This window comes from Fundulus heteroclitus, chromosome 23 (genome assembly GCF_011125445.2).
Source record: "Fundulus heteroclitus isolate FHET01 chromosome 23, MU-UCD_Fhet_4.1, whole genome shotgun sequence".
In the NCBI taxonomy this organism is placed as follows: domain Eukaryota; kingdom Metazoa; phylum Chordata; class Actinopteri; order Cyprinodontiformes; family Fundulidae; genus Fundulus; species Fundulus heteroclitus.
In genome coordinates, this window is record NC_046383.1 from 9108166 (window position 1) to 9125621 (window position 17456).

Here is a 17456-nt window from a genome sequence, read left to right on the forward strand (position 1 = left end):
GACCACAACAAAAATCAACATTTGTTATGTTTATTGGATGTTATATTAAACTAACTCTAAATGGTCATTCGCTTCAGGTGAATTATGTTTCAATACACTAAATATTAAAATGGGGCTGTGATGACTACTCAAACGTAAGGGGGTATGACCAAGGGATGAAGTTTTCTGGCAAAGTCCTCCAGATTTGAACTAAAACCTTGTTTTAATTTTAAAGAGTTTCTGGGGCCTTTGGAAAACAAAAAGGTCCATACCATTGCATCTTCTCCACCATTAAAAGAGGAGAAACGTTTTATTTAATTTTGTTTATTTTTTGTTTTATGCTGACCCAACCTGGGGTACCTGTCACCAAAAAGCTCCACCTTAGTGGCATCTCAACCTCAGCACACTTTTCCAGTTAAATTCACATGCAGGCTGATTACATATGTTTATGTTGGCAAGACAAGCAGGGTTTTTTCTAGACATGCCTTCTGATCTGCCAGTTGGCATTAGGCACATTTTTAATGGTTTTGATGGAGACTGTGGGACCTTGTGAGGCCACGCTTTGTTATACACGTATTTATCATCCTCCTGACCATGTGTGGTGGGAAGATAATCAACACTAGCAATATGGGCTAGGTTAGCTAAATGGCTGTTTTCTTCTAGCCATTTACTGACTTATGAAGATCATCACAATTCTACAAGACAGGAGAGGGATGTTTTCTTGTCTTTCTTATTTTGAAGAATGGGCCTCTTTGTCATGTCACATTTAAACCTCAAGGAAAGAAGAATCACTGAAGAAAATCCTTCACAGATGGAATTCTATTTAAATGTTAAGTGTGCCGATGAGTGTTAGACCGTGATTTTGTGAAAAACACACTGAATAAATGTAGTCACAGTTTTTTTTACCAAAAAAAATGTAAATATGAGATGAGATAATGCCACTGAAAATAACATTTAATTTATTTATTTTTCATCAAGGGTGCCAATAAATGTACAGACACTACATAGTCATTAATACCTATGTTGAAACATTGTCTTTTTTGCAGCAGTCATGGTGGACGCAGCTGCAGCAGAGCAGTTCCTGGATGCCAACCCTTCATTTGCAAAGCAGTACTATGACACGAATCTGAAGCCCAAAATAATCTCAGACCTGCTGGACAGCAACCGGCAGCCTGTGTTGGACATCAGCACCTACCACGATCTGACGATGGTGGATGAGAGTGAGGTTCTTTTCGACCTGGTGCGGGACATACAGGACAACCTGCAGACTGAGCGCTCGGTCTTCAAGCTCATGAAACACCTGAGCTTCATGATGAGGGCGGACCGCATGAGCCTCTTCATGTACCGGCAGAGGAACGGCGTGGCTGAGCTCGCCACAAGGTCACTGAGACGTTTGTTACTTTTATTAACATGTGTTGAAAGTTATTTCTGAGACCCAACCTCCCACAGTTTTTCAGGTTAGCATAGCTCTAGATAATTATATATCTCTATATGTGATCAGCTCTTTTAACTTGCAGTCTTCGTGTTGATGCAGTCCTACATTTCTTATCCCTCAGGAATTCACCACAGCTACACACTAATGTTACTGCTAATGTGGAGGCTTTAAATAACTGAAATGCTTCAGGGCCAACAGTGTGAGCGAGGCATCGATTTATTCTCCTAACTTCAGTGAGATCCGTTAATTTCTGACACTTTAAGTTTTCATTTGCTCGTTATAAAAGTAAGGCAAGTTTACTGTACAGCTTAATTCATATACAAGATAATTCAAAAATTTGCAGGAAAACAACAGAGGTAAGGAACATCAAATAAGAAATAGAAATGCATTAGGGCAGTGGTTGTCAATCCTGGTCCTCAGGACCCACTGCCCTACATGTTTTAGATGTCTCTCTGCTCCAGCAAACCTGAATCACATGATTGCATTATCTCTTGAGCAGCCATCAAGGGCTACAGAGGCCTCCTCATCACCAGTTTATTTAAGTCAGGCACGTGAAGGCAGGGAAGCACCTAAAACATGCAGGAGAATGAGTCCTGAGGACCAGGATGAAAATCACGGCATTGGGAAATGAAATGCAACAAAAGGCATAAAAGAAACCATCTTCCAACTGTGTTCATTTATTGTATGTTTTCCCTCTTTTTTCCTTTTTGCTATTTAGGTTATTCAACGTCCATAAAAATGCAACTTTCGATGAATGCCTGGTGCAGCCCGACAGTGAAATCGTGTACCCGCTTGACATGGGCATAGTGGGCCATGTGGCCACCAGCAAGAAGATGGTCAACATTCCCGACGTGTCACAGGCAGGCCACTTTACCTTTGGTTCCTTTGTTTTCTGGTGACCACTTTCAAACCCATACCTTGTCTGACAAAAGCCATGCAACTCTGATATAGAAAGACACAAAATTAGCTGAAACTACTTCAGTATTAATTCTGTGAAAAATGACAAATTTATTGCTGCATTTTTGAGACAGCAATTTTATGTATGTATATATTTCTTTATTTATCAACAGGGAAGCCACTGGCGTAAGTTGTCCATTTTGTTATGGGAGTAACCCATGCAATTGACAAAATAGTTATGTATAAAATTAAAATGTCTATTTTGTTTTCTTTGTAATCGGCCACCAGAGGGCACCAAGATCCCACTGCTCGGCTGTATCTAATTCCATTCAACCAAAGCCAGCTCAATCTCATTAAAGCCAATACCTTTGACATTTGAAAATAGCCAGCAAGCTTTTTCCTTATGTACCCATCATGCTCCCACAGATCCACATGACATCCACCACCGCCGCCCACACCTGCCCAAAGTGTTACTCTGACATTTACTGGTCATAATGCAGCAGGAGACAAAACTTACCTGATGCATTACAAGCACTTCACTGTATCAGTTCAGTCACATCCTTTCATGTGAGATTAGCGAGCTCAGCTGCGGATGTATAAAGAAAACAGACCAGGGATAATTGTTGCCTTTTTGATATTTTTTTTTTTTTTTTTTTGATCTGGCACTTCTGCTGCCAGGCCTGCCAGTTGTGCCTTTCCTTGTGAGCCATGACAGAACAGACCTCGTTCTGCTTGAAAACTCAGACCGTGAAGTCACGGCCTCACATGAGCACATAAAAGAACACTGTAACGATCAAAAGCTCCAAGTCTCCATTTTCCCAGTGGCAGTAATGAAACTGCTAATGTTTCCATTTAATTGATTGGCTTTATGGCGCTAATGCATGGAGGATGGCTTTTTAGTAACAGACTGGAAGCCACTGTGTCTGTGCATGCTATTTCCATCCCAATCCAATCTAGCAGAGGCCTGTGCTGCACCGTAGGTGGGGATTATGCAGCGAGTGACTAAGCGCTGGCCTAAATTTCCCTTCGTCGTTTGTCTTCCCTCACACAACTGAATTTAAAGATCCCTTCAGTTACAGGGTGGATTTAATTCATAATTTAAGGTGCAATTACTCTGTGTTTATGCATTTGAAGAGGGAAGGCAGAGAGTCTGAGCATGGAGCAAATTAATCTGTCCTGGATTGGAGCGATCCCAGATTACTCCTAGAGGTCACACAGGCCCTGAGCCACTTTCCCCGACTCAGCACTATAACGCACATTTAATCTATTCTCTTCTTATCATTGTCTCTTGGTATGAAAATAACTTACGTTTCTGACAGTTCTTACACATTTTAGAAAAGTTTCATTAACTGGTAAAGATTAAGTGGAGGAATGACAATTTGATAAAATGCTGTGGAGATCTGTTTACCTCTGTCTTTTCCATCAACACGGTTTCTTCCTTTCCTACGGGGAAGCTTTAAAGGAACAATGTCGCTCATGTATATATTTATTCCAAGATGTAATCTAATTCACAAAATGTTTTAGAATGAATCTTTTGAGCCAAGCTGAAAAACAACCAGTCAGAAATGTGTTTTGTGGTGAATATTGCGAAGTCAAAGCCTCTGCTCTACAGCGCTGATTCAAGATCAGCCAAGACTTCTTTAAAATGATTTATGTCTGCGTGTACCACACTAGCACCACATCTCTGGCCACTCTGCAGAGAAAACGTAGATGAAATCAAGTCATCAAAACAAACAGCATTTTCTAATAGCTTTTTTTTTTTGCAGGACAGAAATCATTTTTGGCCTCTTCATCATTGTGCATCGGCTGTTTAAAAAGCTTATATTGTTCTGCCTTTTGTATGGAAAGGTAGCATCACTAGGATAAGGATTTGAATCTTAAAAAGCAGCTTCCTGCAACAGCTCTTCACAGAAGCTATATATAAAGATATGCTCTGAACTTTTCATCACAGTTTTTACACTTTTAAAATTAATAAATTATAAATATAGATTTTTAACAGTTAAATAATATAGATAAATAGCATAAACAACCACCCTAAACGAAGGTACCATACTGGCCAGGGTTGTCTTTTACAGACAATCTCAAACAAACTGTCAAAGATTACACTACTCTCAACATAATAAGGTTTTTGTTACCTGCTGGCGATTAATGGCCCTGTTACACCGCCCCAACGCAACCGATGACCACAGCTGTAGAGGAGGAAGAGCAGGTGGAGCGAGGCCCAGAGGGCTAGATGAGAACTGAATGTTACTGAACTGAGTTGGGATGATCAGAGAGTGAGGAAGTGAAATTGTTGTATGCTTCTCCTCCTAGAGTCCACATTTCAGTAACTTTGTTGATGAGCTGACCGAGTATGAGACCAAAAACATCCTTGCCATCCCTATCATGAACGGTAAAGACATGGTGGCTGTAATGATGGCGGTCAATAAGTTGGACGGACCGTGCTTCACCGCCAAGGATGAGGAGGTAACATGTTAAACCGTCTTTCCCCCAGCACATTTAAAGTCAGTGACCAAAGCTCCTGAAACAAAGCTAAACTGCTGTTGGAAATAAACCCCTCTTTTTTGTTTTCGTTGATTTTTCCAAAGTATTTTCTTCTGCCTTCTTCACTTTGAGAATAATCAATAAAGAGAGGAAGCCTAGATGGTTGACTGCACCCCAATGACACTGATAACAGAATAAAACTACAGAAATAATCCGTTCGGCTTCTTCTGATTTCTTCCAGACTCTGAACAAATATCTAAACTTTGCTAACCTGGTGCTGAGAGTTTTCCATCTGAGCTACCTGCACAGCTGTGAGACCAGGAGGGGTCAGGTAAGGGTATGATTGGTAAAGAAGCTATTGAGAAGCTCAATATGTATAAGTGAAGAAAAATAATAATAACTTAAACAAGAAAAGAAGTCCAGTTTACATCTTTTCACATCTGGACCTACAAAACATAAGATTGACGTGTGTCATATTTATTGAAACTGTTATTAAGTAGATGGAATAGTAACAGAAGAAAGGAGCAAATAAGACATCTGTTTGTTTGTTTTTTATGTCATTGTTCAGGTACTGCTGTGGTCGGCCAGCAAGGTGTTTGAGGAGCTGACAGACATAGAGAGGCAGTTCCACAAGGCCTTGTACACAGTTAGAGCTTTTCTAAACTGCGACCGCTACTCTGTCGGTTTGCTGGACATGACCAAGACCAAGGTAGGTTTTCGCCAACACAAACTCAAAACGTTGCAATCTGTCGTGTGTTTGTCATAAGTGCCAGCTAAAGTGTCATACCTTCTTTGTGACGAGATATTTGGGGAAAAAAATTCTTCAGATAGATAAAAGTTTCACAACATGTGTAGAAAAAAGCTCAGATGTCAAGGCAGGTAAAATAACATACTTAAAAGGCAAAGTTTCATGAAAAAAACGAAAGGCGGCGCAAAGTGTGACACGTAATAAGGGGTTTATTTTACTAGAAATAGTTGATAACAAAATACCAATGAGTTCCCAAAGATGAATGAGTTGGCTGGATGATGGATGGGTCTTCAGACGGATAAATACTTTTTATCTGCTAAAAAAAATCTCCACCCAGTTGTCTGGTAAGCTTCCTTTCTCCCAGCCTCCAAACACGTCTAGGATTAGTAGCCCAAAATGTTACATCTCCTCCAATGTCATAATGGAGATGGACCAAGCTACGTCCAGCCTGTCGTATGCATGTCAGAGATGCCGAGTCTGCACTTTTTTAGCATGATGAAATGGTATCCACTGACTCATCTACAGCAGTTTGCAGAAAGGTTAAGCAAAGGTCAAACTCAATTTTGCAAAGAAGATTAGTGTTCATATTTAATGTGTTTTTGTTTTGTAATAATGATTCTCTGAGCTACCATACTAAAATAGTGACATGACTAGCTACTTTGAATGTTAATGTTTAGTCTATGCAGTTATAAAGAAAAAAGTAGCTTTAACTATATTAAAGTTTGACCTAAATTGATCCAAATTTAACTATTAAAGCAGACCCGGGAATCGGCTGCACCTCCACCTAGAAGTTTGGTAGAATATACCAACTTGTTGCTGTTTTTATCTAAACCCAATCTCCTGCTTCATTCCTGTGGTTTGTTTTTAACTTTGTGGGGGTGATATTCCCTTTTCATCGTGTCAACTAATCTAAATGTGTTTAAATGTTCAATGAGCATCACTGTGTCTTTCTGTTAACATTCATCATGATTGCTACTTTGGCTGTCACCTAATTACAAGCTGCTGCCATTTTATTCTAAACACCTGCCATATGAGAACAAACACACGTTTAACTGACTGCACAGATGGCCCAATGCTGGAATGTCATTAATAAAGCAACATTAACAAAAACAGAAACACATTTTTAATTGCTTATTTAAAAGATTCTGGCATTTTCTGAAGCACCGAAGTAAAGTTTTTCACATCCCTGTAAACCTAAGCAGTTTTGTTTTAGTTTTATGTACATTTAGAATTAAATTAATCTAAATAATAATAATAATTAAAAAAAGCAGCTTGATCATTATACTCACCTTCCCCGTCACTGTGTGTCCGCCTGTAGGAGTTCTTCGACTTGTGGCCCGTACTGATGGGAGAAGTTCCACCATACGATGGACCCAAAACTCCTGATGGCAGGGTAAGGAGGATGAACCATAGAAACTACAGATAATCTCCTTTTGCTTACAAAGTCCTTTTAATCTGAATGTCATACTGCATGTTTAGTTCAACATCTAAAGAGCCAGTACCGTATTTTACAACTTTTGTCATTATTGGGTTCAGAAGAGCTTTGAAACTAATCTGATTTTGCTAAATCTCTATGGTATATTGAATTTAGACCATCTTTCTTGGTAGGGCTCACTTTTACTCTATTGCCGAATCACTAAATTATCAGGGTAGCGAACAACTACAAAGACTGGATCCTAGACCTTGAAAGGAAAATACAATCTATTGATCATATTTTGCTGTTCCTGTTAGTTTCCTGTTAAGAATCAACAAAATACAATGGTTTTGATCCATACATGGTATTTGATAATCTGTCTTAAATTATAGTAATTTACAATAAAAAAAACTTCTCTTGAACACTTTCATCCTTTCATCATCTATTGAATGAGATTCATCAGTTTATGATGTATTTAGCATCACTAAGATCGATGCACAGTAATCTTCAGCTCTGCCTCCCTGAAGTTCACTCCTAAAAGGGAGCTCCTGGTTCTGTACAGAGGGTCCTAACTTTGGGTTCTGAATTGAGAGATACGCTTAAAGACATTTAGGGAAGGACCTGAGCTCATCCATGGAGGAAAATCAAAAACAGAATCTATGCAAGAAATTTACACAAAAATTAGACAAAAGTGGCAAAGTGTACGACACAAATAACACTTAGCTCAACCAAATCTGATAAGTTGATCAGGTTTCACGTTGCCCAGGATGTGAACGTGAAGAACCAGACAAACAGAACCAGAACTTGAAAGTAAACCTCTTTCTAGTTCTGGTTCTGTTTCTCTCAAGATACTTTGAAGGGACCTTGCCGTTCTTGTGTGTGAGAGGTTTGATCTGTGTGTTTGTGCTTACCACACGTTGCAGAGTATCCTGGTAAATTATTTGTCTTCTTCAGGAAATTATCTTCTACAAAGTGATTGACTACATCCTCCACGGGAAAGAAGACATTAAAGTCATCCCGTAAGTCATGACAATGATGCAGCTTTGAGATGCAGCAACTAGTCAGGAAAAGTAGGCTGTGAAGAATTTTAAAGATGAGACGTATAACATGTGTGGAGATTTAGCTAAACGGGAATCGTTCACTGCCATCTGATGCACGGTCTGACCCGAAAAAAGATTGGCTTGTGTGGGCTAAAAGAAGGTCATTTCTACGTAGATTTGAAAGGGCTAAATGAAGGGCATATTTGTTTTTCGTTAAAAAAGGGCAGTGAGACTGATGACCTTTTTTTTTTTTAAAAAAAAACAAAACATTGAAAATTGTCTATTTGGGGATGAAGCCCGTGTAGGCATAGTTATTCCTGTGGCATTTGGAGGAAATGTGGGAGACGATCTGTCAAACACAAAACTATGCCAAGGCAAGCCTCCTGAATAACACACAAGTCTAAAATCATGTCATAAACTGCCACGATTTTAGCTGTTTTATATTGTGTGGTTTCTCCGATCCAAAAGCAGCTGCTCCTGTTGGTCTTCCCTACCAGCGCTAATTTGCTGCCAGTCATCCCAGGCTGGGATTTGCCTCTTACCTGATTTGCGTCACTTTCATGCTGCCTGAACTTGAAGTACGATCCACAGAAATAAAGAAAAGTAGAGGTTGTGGACTCCAAAGAAATTTAATGTAGGCTGAGGTTGCAATGATAACGTGTGCCTATTGTTCTTTTTTGGGGAGTTTGGGGTCTATTTAAATACAAGAACAAACACATTTAGACATAAGTTCCATGTCCCATTTAAAGCTCCCAAGGTTAAAAGCAGGGCTTCATGGAATGGACAAGACTGTTTTGTCATTCATTTATGTTCTTTTTTTATTGTCCAACTATTCCACATAAGAAATATGCCTAAGCAACCATAATACTTAAAAAGTTTTTTACTGTTTCTTTCTATGTTGCCATTTGTATAAAATATTTTTTCCTTTTTTTTCTATTCTTTCGTCCCCAGGGGCCCTCCAGATGACCACTGGGCCCTTGTCAGTGGTTTACCTACTTATGTTGCAGAAACTGGCCTGGTTAGTAACTCAGATTCTTGCAATCTGTTCTAAGCATTGCCTTGCAATTTTAATTTAATATATTTTATGTAATATTTAATTAAAAAAAAAATTCTAAATGTGACCAAACACATTGACAATATTAACAAGTCTTCATCTTCACACATTTCCATCCTTCATGCTCGAAAAGGAGAAGGTATAGACTTAAAAGTATTGAAGTATAAACTTATATATTCTGTCCCCGTTACAAGCTCAGTCAACTACTGATGAATTGTTTAAACTGTTTACAATTTCAGAACAATGTCTACTCTTGTACGAAGAGTTTTCATTTTGCAAAATCACATTTTTTTAACAGCAGTAGATCTATATTTTCCCAAGCCATCACTGCCAATGGTTAAACAAATGCTCATTCTTACATTTATTTAAAATATGCCTTTCAATAAAAAAATAAAACAAAATATAATGTCTTTCAGATATTCATCTGAACTGATTAATGTTTTACTTTGCTTACGTTCCTGTGAATTAAATCCACATTCTTTGTAAAGCTGTTATGACATACTGCAGTTTTAGATTAAATTCCCCTCTTAATTTTCTTTTGTAATGATCAAACAAATTGTCATACCGTCATATAATTTTTATCCAAAAGGTCAATACTTTCATAGGTGTCAGAATTTATTAAACCATATTTTTATGAGACGTAGTTTCAAATAGACGTTTGATCAGTAGAAATAAAAGCTTGAATAATTGTGCATGTTTGGTGATTTCTAGCCATAAAGGCTTTAAGAAGAAATGTTTAAGAGACTTCCCTCATTTCTTTGTGAGACATTTCTTCAACCAGTTGCCTATTATTCAAATTTAATTTCAATTTACTTTCTTGGCAGTGGGCATATGGCGTTGGCACAAATCTACCGCCATATTCCCCTGGATGCTGCTGGAGGTTTGATGAACAGAACACCATTAGGCCTTATTACACAGCTGTCAGTGTAAACACCGCTGTAGAGATGAAAAGTGTGACGCCTCATACCGCGCCGATGTAGAATTATAATTTCTGTGGTCATTGTAATTAATCACTGTGAGCTTTTCCTAAAATGCTGAACCTGACTTCACTCGTATATTCTTCCCTCTCTATCTGTCCTCGTCACATTCTCTCGTTTTCCTTGGTGCTTGTCATTTTTCAAGTCTTCATCATGGACTCTCTTTGCTATCGTTCTTTTTGCCATTATGTGGAAGGTGTCTCTACAGAGTCACATTTTCATAAATTGAGAATAAAACGACAAGTCAAAGTGACACTGATGGGTTTTGATCTGACACTGGAATGTGAATAAATTAGAACTGAAGCGATAAAACTTTTGTCAGTTGCTGGAAAAAACATGCGAACATGCGTTTATGTCAAAAGAAAAAGGGGGAAGCTGAAGGAGTTATCCTGGAGAGCATGAAAATGTCTTCTTTAGCAACCTATTTCTTTGGTTTGGTTTAGATTTTAGGGTTAAACATGCCCTTAACGTCTCCCTTTGTTTTTTTTCTGTCACTTTTGTACAGATTTGCAACATCATGAATGCTGCTCAGGATGAGTTTTTTCATTTTCAGGTAAGAAAAGGGTAATTCTTCTTCCACCATGTTTGTCTCTAACTGTTGACTTACAATGCAAATTACATTAATAAAAGCAACATTATTTCTACATTATTGTAAATATTTTTAAATTAAATCAAAGCTGTACATTCAGATGTTCTACTTAACAGAGACTCACATGGCTGTGATATTATTGTTATTAGTATTAAAAGTTCAAACTTCCCTTTTGCACAGCAAAGTTTCCCTTCATATAAGAATCAAGATGTGGACTGTGGATTCTATCTGTGTGTGTGTGTGTGTGTGTTTGTTTGTGTGTGTGTGTGTGTGTGTGTGTGCGCGCGCACTCCTTTGTCTTTATGTGCAGGCAGAGCCGCTGGACGAGTCTGGCTGGACAATTAAGAACGTCCTGTCTATGCCGATCGTCAACAAAAAGGAAGAGATAGTGGGTGTGGCCACGTTCTATAACAGGAAGGATGGGAAACCCTTTGATGAAATGGATGAAACGTTGATGGAGGTACCGGTTCTGCCTGTGTGTGTGGCTGCACTGAGTCACTGGTTTATAAATATACTACAGGCCATTCAGATGCCCTGCATTATTTATCACCGAGCCAGAGGGCTTTCCACTGACGTTTCTCTGTCTAACTGGCAAACTTAAACCATGACAGTTTGATCTTCAGCTCTTTCTTTCTGATCAAATACAGCTTTTAATTGGATCCTTTCTTGTTAATTAAGTTGAGTCATTCATAACTTATTTTCTGACAAAGGAAATTGTACAATGGGGGTAAACTCCCATTTATGATGCTTGATATTTCCAGTTTGGTTGAAGATCCTGAGGTTACAATCATAGGAAAATGGTGGGGCTTTCTGTAGAGTCCAGTAGAAAATTAAGTGCACCTCATGAATCGACAGTTTGGTGAACCTCTTTTATCAGCAATAAATCAATGTTTTTGTTTTCTATCTAACTTGATCAGTCTTTGGGATCATTGTAGAAAAGTATTGCTCTACTCCTCTTTATAACATTGTTCTAGATTATCTATAATTACCCACAGCTCTCTTACTTTACCCACACCACCATTTGAATGAGGTTAGGGTCTGAACTTTGACTAGGACATTGGACTATCTTGATGCTTTTCTTATTCAGCCATTCTGTTGGAGAATTGCTTTTATTTTTAGGATGATTGTAATGCTGATGACACAATTTGCATCCAAGCTTCAGCTGACAAAAAAAAAAAAAAAATTCCTCATGTTTGACTCAATAATACTTTAGTTTACATAAGAGCTCAGGGTCAATTCAACAACTAAAAGATGCCTCTGTAGCATCAAAGTCCAAACTGTGAACCCTTCAACAGCATTTTTGAAAGTTGGCATGACATGTTTGTGCTGATATACAGTACTATGTTATGTTTGTTTTTCTCTAAACATGCTGGTCTTTATGGCCAAACATCTCTACTTTGCCATTCTTTATTATATAGATCGCTAAAGAAGGCTTGCTGTTCATTCAGATTTCTGTCGTGCTGCCGTAATTTCTTCAGAGAATATTTGTTGTTTGAGCATAGCATAAGTGATATGATGACTTTTCCAGCATCACCGATTAGTTCTCCTTGGCAATGTGTTAAAACATGAACCTGCTGTATTCCCTAGAGCAGCACGCTGCCAAACAACGGTTTTCGCGCAAACAGTCAGCTAATCGCGTGCATTTGGTTAGCAGCACATGGCTGCTGCTTTGCCACTTAAATCTTATGGAAAAAGCAGGGGTTTGCTCAGTTTCTTTCTTCTTTCTTTCTGACTTTTCCTTACTCACAGCTATAGAAACTTTTCTATTTTCAATTCATGCTTCAACACGTCTCCTAAATATTTCTAAAAGAATTACTTTACTGTATTTCATTTCATAAAGCAGCCTGCTCCTTTATAAAACTCCTAATAGAGCAATAAACAACACAATTCAAAGTTAAAAAATGGCTTTGCTTGATTACAGATTAGAGATACTTATATGTAAATGTACCTGTGGCAGTTAAGCAGCAGCTTCCTGTGGTTCTTTGCTTGTATAAATTTAGCTAAATGAAGAATTCGATCTGTAGCATATGCATTGCTGCTAAGAAATAAAACTTAAAACTGCTGGAACAACAAATTCAATCATGTGTTGAAAGTGGGAAATGCATAACAGATGTTATTCCCTTTCTATCTGTCACACTTGTGTCCAGTCTCTGACCCAGTTCCTGGGCTGGTCTGTGCTGAACACTGACACATACGACAAGATGAACAAGCTGGAGAACAGGAAGGACATCTTCCAGGACATGGTGCTGTACCACGTCAAGTGTCGCAAGGACGAAATCCAGAACGTACTGGTTAGTAAATAAACTATGGGAAAGAGGTCTGGTGTTCATTGTCAACTCAAACAGAAGATAATATTAACAGAAAACCCATATTTCTATTCAGAATATTTCAATTCTACTAGACTTTACCCATTGTAACGCTGTTTAAAAGCATGGCTCATGTCCCGTCTGACTTACAGCTATGACAAAAATATTTTCCTCTACAACTTTCCAGTATTTTATATTTAAAATAGCCACTGAAAATCAAAATACAGTTGTGTTTTAAATTGAAAATTCTAATTGTTTAGTCAGGATATTATTTAAAACGGTTCCAGGCAAAACACAAAAAGTATTTTTGTAAATTGACAATTTCTACATTGTACTGTACCAAGATTTAAATTATTGCTGTTATTGAAATTGTTCAATGCAGTAAAAAAAAAATATTAAAAGGTTCAGTTCCACAAGACTGCAGTTCTCAGTGAGAGCTGTCGTCCAAACTGGACGACAATTATGATTTCAAGATTAGAGGCTTCCCCAAAACAGAACCAGCCAAGTCAGTTTGGAAGCAGCGTCTTGATGGAGGTGATAGAAAATCGAGGCAAGCATCATCTATAAACTGAAATAAGCTGTCAGATCTTCTATGAGGTGATTTGTCAGAGGAAAGAAAGAGAACAAAAGCTAAGGGAGATCAGCTATTCTGACCTTAGATCAGGAGTGAGCTGATTGATGCTGTACAGTTTCATCCAAGGTGAGTGTTTATGATGTATGTTTCTGCAGAACACCAGAGAGAGATGGGGGAAGGAACCGGACGAGTGCGAGGAGGAGGAACTTCAGGAGATCCTGGTAAGCATTGAGCATGTCGTTCAAGGATGGGGGGAAAAATCATGTAATGTATGGTACCTTCAAAAAGGATTCATACATTTGTAAATGAAATTTCAGTTGTAAGATGATAATATTCGTCAATCCTTTTTTATGCTACACCCAGAAATTTCGGAGTATGTCTTTGGGAATTTCAATTTTTTTTTTTACTGTGACAAACACAAGTTGGTGCATAATGGTGGATGGAAAATGATACATGGTTTTAAATTTTTTACAACACAAAATCTGAAAAGTGCGGCATTTGCTTCAGCCCTGCTGGAGTAACTCTTTGTTGAAAAACCTTTAGGTTGTATCCCTAATTTATTCTCTCCAGGAAAAGTAGAGAAAAGGGAATCAATACAAATGTGCATCATAGTCTTTTCTGTGTCTTCTTTTTCTTTTTTTTTTATTCCTTATTACTTTTATGTTGGTTTGTCACATAAAAACAGTTAAATCATTAGGAGGTTTATGGTCTTGACACAATTAGAAAAAAAAAGTAGAAAAGTAAATATGTTATGATAATTGTTGCTAGGCCCTGCACTGTACCTCTGCGATATTATTATTTTCTAATGTGTATTCATGTGTTTTCCCCACAGTCAGAGGTTCTGCCAAACGCCAAGAAATCTGAGATCTATGAGTTTCACTTCTGCGACTTTGACCACACTGAGCTGGACCTGGTGAAATGTGGCATCAAAATGTACTACGAGCTCAAAGTGGTGGACAAGTTTCACATTCCAAGAGAGGTCAATGCTTTCTTCACGAGTTCCGCTGCATGTGTCTTGATTATTTTTTTGGCTTAAGATTCAGCAAATGCATTCAAGGCAGAGCAATGTCAAGAGCAGAAAGGCTGCTGGATTCTCTAAATCACTCAACCGTTCCTTAAAGCAACAGCCTTTGTTCTAAAGGTTGTAGCTGTAGATTTAAACACATTCCAGCTGCATACATTGCTAATTTCATCCGCCTGGATAACTCCAGAGCTTTCAATGGGGGAAAAAAAATGAGAGTCTCTACAGACATAAGCGCTGGTATGGAGGTTTTTATGAGTATACCTATCAGGGTTCACCTTTCCTTTAATTGTAATGAACTTGGTGCAGATGAATTACACAGTATTGCACCTCTGCTGCCTTAGTTTACATGCAAAAGCAGAAAAGTTAAAATTTGAATCTGCACTGTCAGTTATAATTAAAACGCCTACAAACAGTGTGACTTATCTAATGCCTGACAGGGATAGGGTTTTTTCAAATTAGTTTATCACATATTGCAAATGAAAGCATGACTTGAGTAATATCCATAGCTTTGGTCCAAGGCTGATGTGAGAAGATTTTGTTTTCAGATAAATATGTTTTACTTATTTAACACAACCCAAAGGCTGCACAATGAATTTGAAAAAATATTCTTCAGAATTCTGTTTCTTTGATCATTTTGATTTTCTTGTAGTCAGGATGCACTATTGAAAAAAAATACTGCTTATAAACTGCAAACTGACACTTGAGACATAAGTTCAGATATGAGTTTATAGTTATAATGATGCAACATTTATTGGTAACTTTATGTAATTTGGTCCTAACTTTGAAGCATGCTTCCCCAGTTTAGCCCAGATAACTTGGCTACTGATCACATGCGATCGTAAGCTAAAAATAAAACCATTTGGTCAAGATCGTTGCAAGGAGTCTGAGATTTGGATGTTCAAACTGTTTTAAACTTTGTTTTCAGTCACTTTAAGATTTTAATTAAATTAAATTATCTTTTTCTTACATACTGCCAAGTGTCAATAAAAGTAATTTTATGACAATTTATATGAAAACAAACGAGCCCAACTCAAACCCAGTTACACTGAATCAGTTTCTTTTAACCCCACAGTGCCCATTTATTCTGAAATATATTATATATATTTGTCTCTTTCATCAATTCCAATGATAAGGTATTATGTTATAAAAAAAATGAGCCAATGTGATGCTGTCCAGGGAAGACAAATTACAACCCACTGCTCTTCCAAGGCTAGATATAATCTTTTTTCATTTTTAATTGACTGAATGGAGGTTTCACCTTTGATCCCGTACCAATATTTTGTGTGATCTAAGCAAATATTAAATAGATTTATTTATTTGTATTGAATTTACTTATAATCTAATGAACCATATAATAGGATGAGCTCAACACGGAGAATTAAAAAAAACAGTCAAAGTTAATGCAATTATTTTACCTGCTGTTCAGCTTTACTTAGAGCTATAATAAAAAGGTAACTGTAGCAAGAATGCTAGCTTTATCAGAATCAGATTCTTTATGTACCATATACTAGTGTTTTACAGTAAGAAAATGAGCCTTACCCTGGTTTACCTCTGTTTTTCTTCTGCAGGCCTTGGTGAGATTTATGTACTCCCTCAGCAAAGGCTACAGGAAGATCACCTACCACAACTGGAGACACGGATTCAACGTTGGACAGACCATGTTCACTCTGCTGATGGTCACACAAGGCTAATCTGACTCACTCCTCCTCCTCCTTCCGTCCTCCTTCCCTCCCTGAGTGCTCATCATTTCCTCACCTCCTGCTCCCGTCCTTCTTCTCAGGCTTTACACCCACTCTTTCATTTTATCTGCCCTTCATTTCTTTCCCTAAATCAAGGTGATACAGGGTGTTTCTCTCTTCTTCCCTGTTCTACTGCGCTCTTTTACCCCGTATTGTCCCTTGAAATATACTGGAAATGAGTGCATGGATTGTTTATCTGCGTTTTGAAGCCCGAGAATAGAGTAAATGAGAGGCAAAGGAGTATATCCTTAAATAAGAAGTGTGGTCTGAACAGTTGTTATTGTTCTCAGTGTGGACCTGTAGGGAAACTTGTACGTGTATTATTTGTGTGTGTGACTGAATCCTGAAATGCATGAGCAGCTCTTTGTATTGCTGACCCTGTTTTAATCCCACACCTGTATTTCTGTCTGACCGTTTTGTCACTTCTGCTCTCAGACAGGTGATCTGAAGCGTTACTACACAGACCTGGAGTGCATGGCCATGGTGACCGCTGGCTTCTGTCACGATATCGACCACAGAGGAACCAACAACCTCTACCAGATGAAGTAAGAGCTGCAGGACTAAGAAGGAAGTAACGACAAAGGGTGATGGGAGTAATCTGCACCCATCTTAACAAACTAAAGGAGGACTGTTAACAGAACATTTACTTTTACTTTTATCACACACATTGCGAGTCAAATGTTTAAGTACAATCATCACTGGCATGAATGCTACATTCATTTTGGGTTTTCAATGATGCATTTGAACGATTTTGAGGTCAGAGTCATTTCAGAAACTTATGTAAACCTGTTTTATCCATCCAACAGCTACTTTTGATGCTTGTTTGGGATTATTGTCTGATTGGGAATACCCAAGCTATGTGCAGGTTTCAGTCATCTCACTCTATCTGCCACCTCTTGGAAACAACACCAATAAGTATCTTTGGAGGGTCAACTAAAGGTTTCCAAACAAACAGGAAGGGAATACCAACTGTACAGTATGATGGTGGTAGCATCATACTGAGGTTTTGTTTCACTGCAAGTGGCATTGTGTGTTTGCACAAGGAGAATTAAATGAAGAAGTGTGGGGATTAACTCCATGTTTTAAACCTCATGTAAAACCAGCAGCTAGGTGGTTACCGGATACTTTTGGGGTTTTCCAACAAGGCAATGATCCTAAACTTACATCCAAAATGGTTTTAAATGGATAAAGCGGGT

General features: G+C 38.1%; 1 protein-coding gene across 2 annotated transcripts in view; it reads left to right on the forward strand.

The window, feature by feature from the left end:
- pde6a (phosphodiesterase 6A, cGMP-specific, rod, alpha) overlaps positions 1–17456 on the forward strand; it is a 144842-nt gene that overhangs the window by 115628 nt on the left and 11758 nt on the right. The window contains exons 4-18 of one of the 2 annotated variants that reach the window (XM_036127793.1): positions 1026–1359; positions 2133–2274; positions 4625–4777; positions 5037–5126; positions 5364–5504; positions 6862–6936; positions 7912–7976; positions 8949–9015; positions 10534–10581; positions 10928–11077; positions 12765–12908; positions 13653–13718; positions 14330–14476; positions 16090–16197; positions 16696–16805. In XM_036127793.1, coding sequence (XP_035983686.1) covers positions 1026–1359; positions 2133–2274; positions 4625–4777; positions 5037–5126; positions 5364–5504; positions 6862–6936; positions 7912–7976; positions 8949–9015; positions 10534–10581; positions 10928–11077; positions 12765–12908; positions 13653–13718; positions 14330–14476; positions 16090–16197; positions 16696–16805 — 1840 coding nt within the window. The remainder of the gene's footprint in view (positions 1–1025; positions 1360–2132; positions 2275–4624; positions 4778–5036; positions 5127–5363; positions 5505–6861; positions 6937–7911; positions 7977–8948; positions 9016–10533; positions 10582–10927; positions 11078–12764; positions 12909–13652; positions 13719–14329; positions 14477–16089; positions 16198–16695; positions 16806–17456) is intronic. The other variant, XM_021316060.2, reaches the window with a different exon arrangement.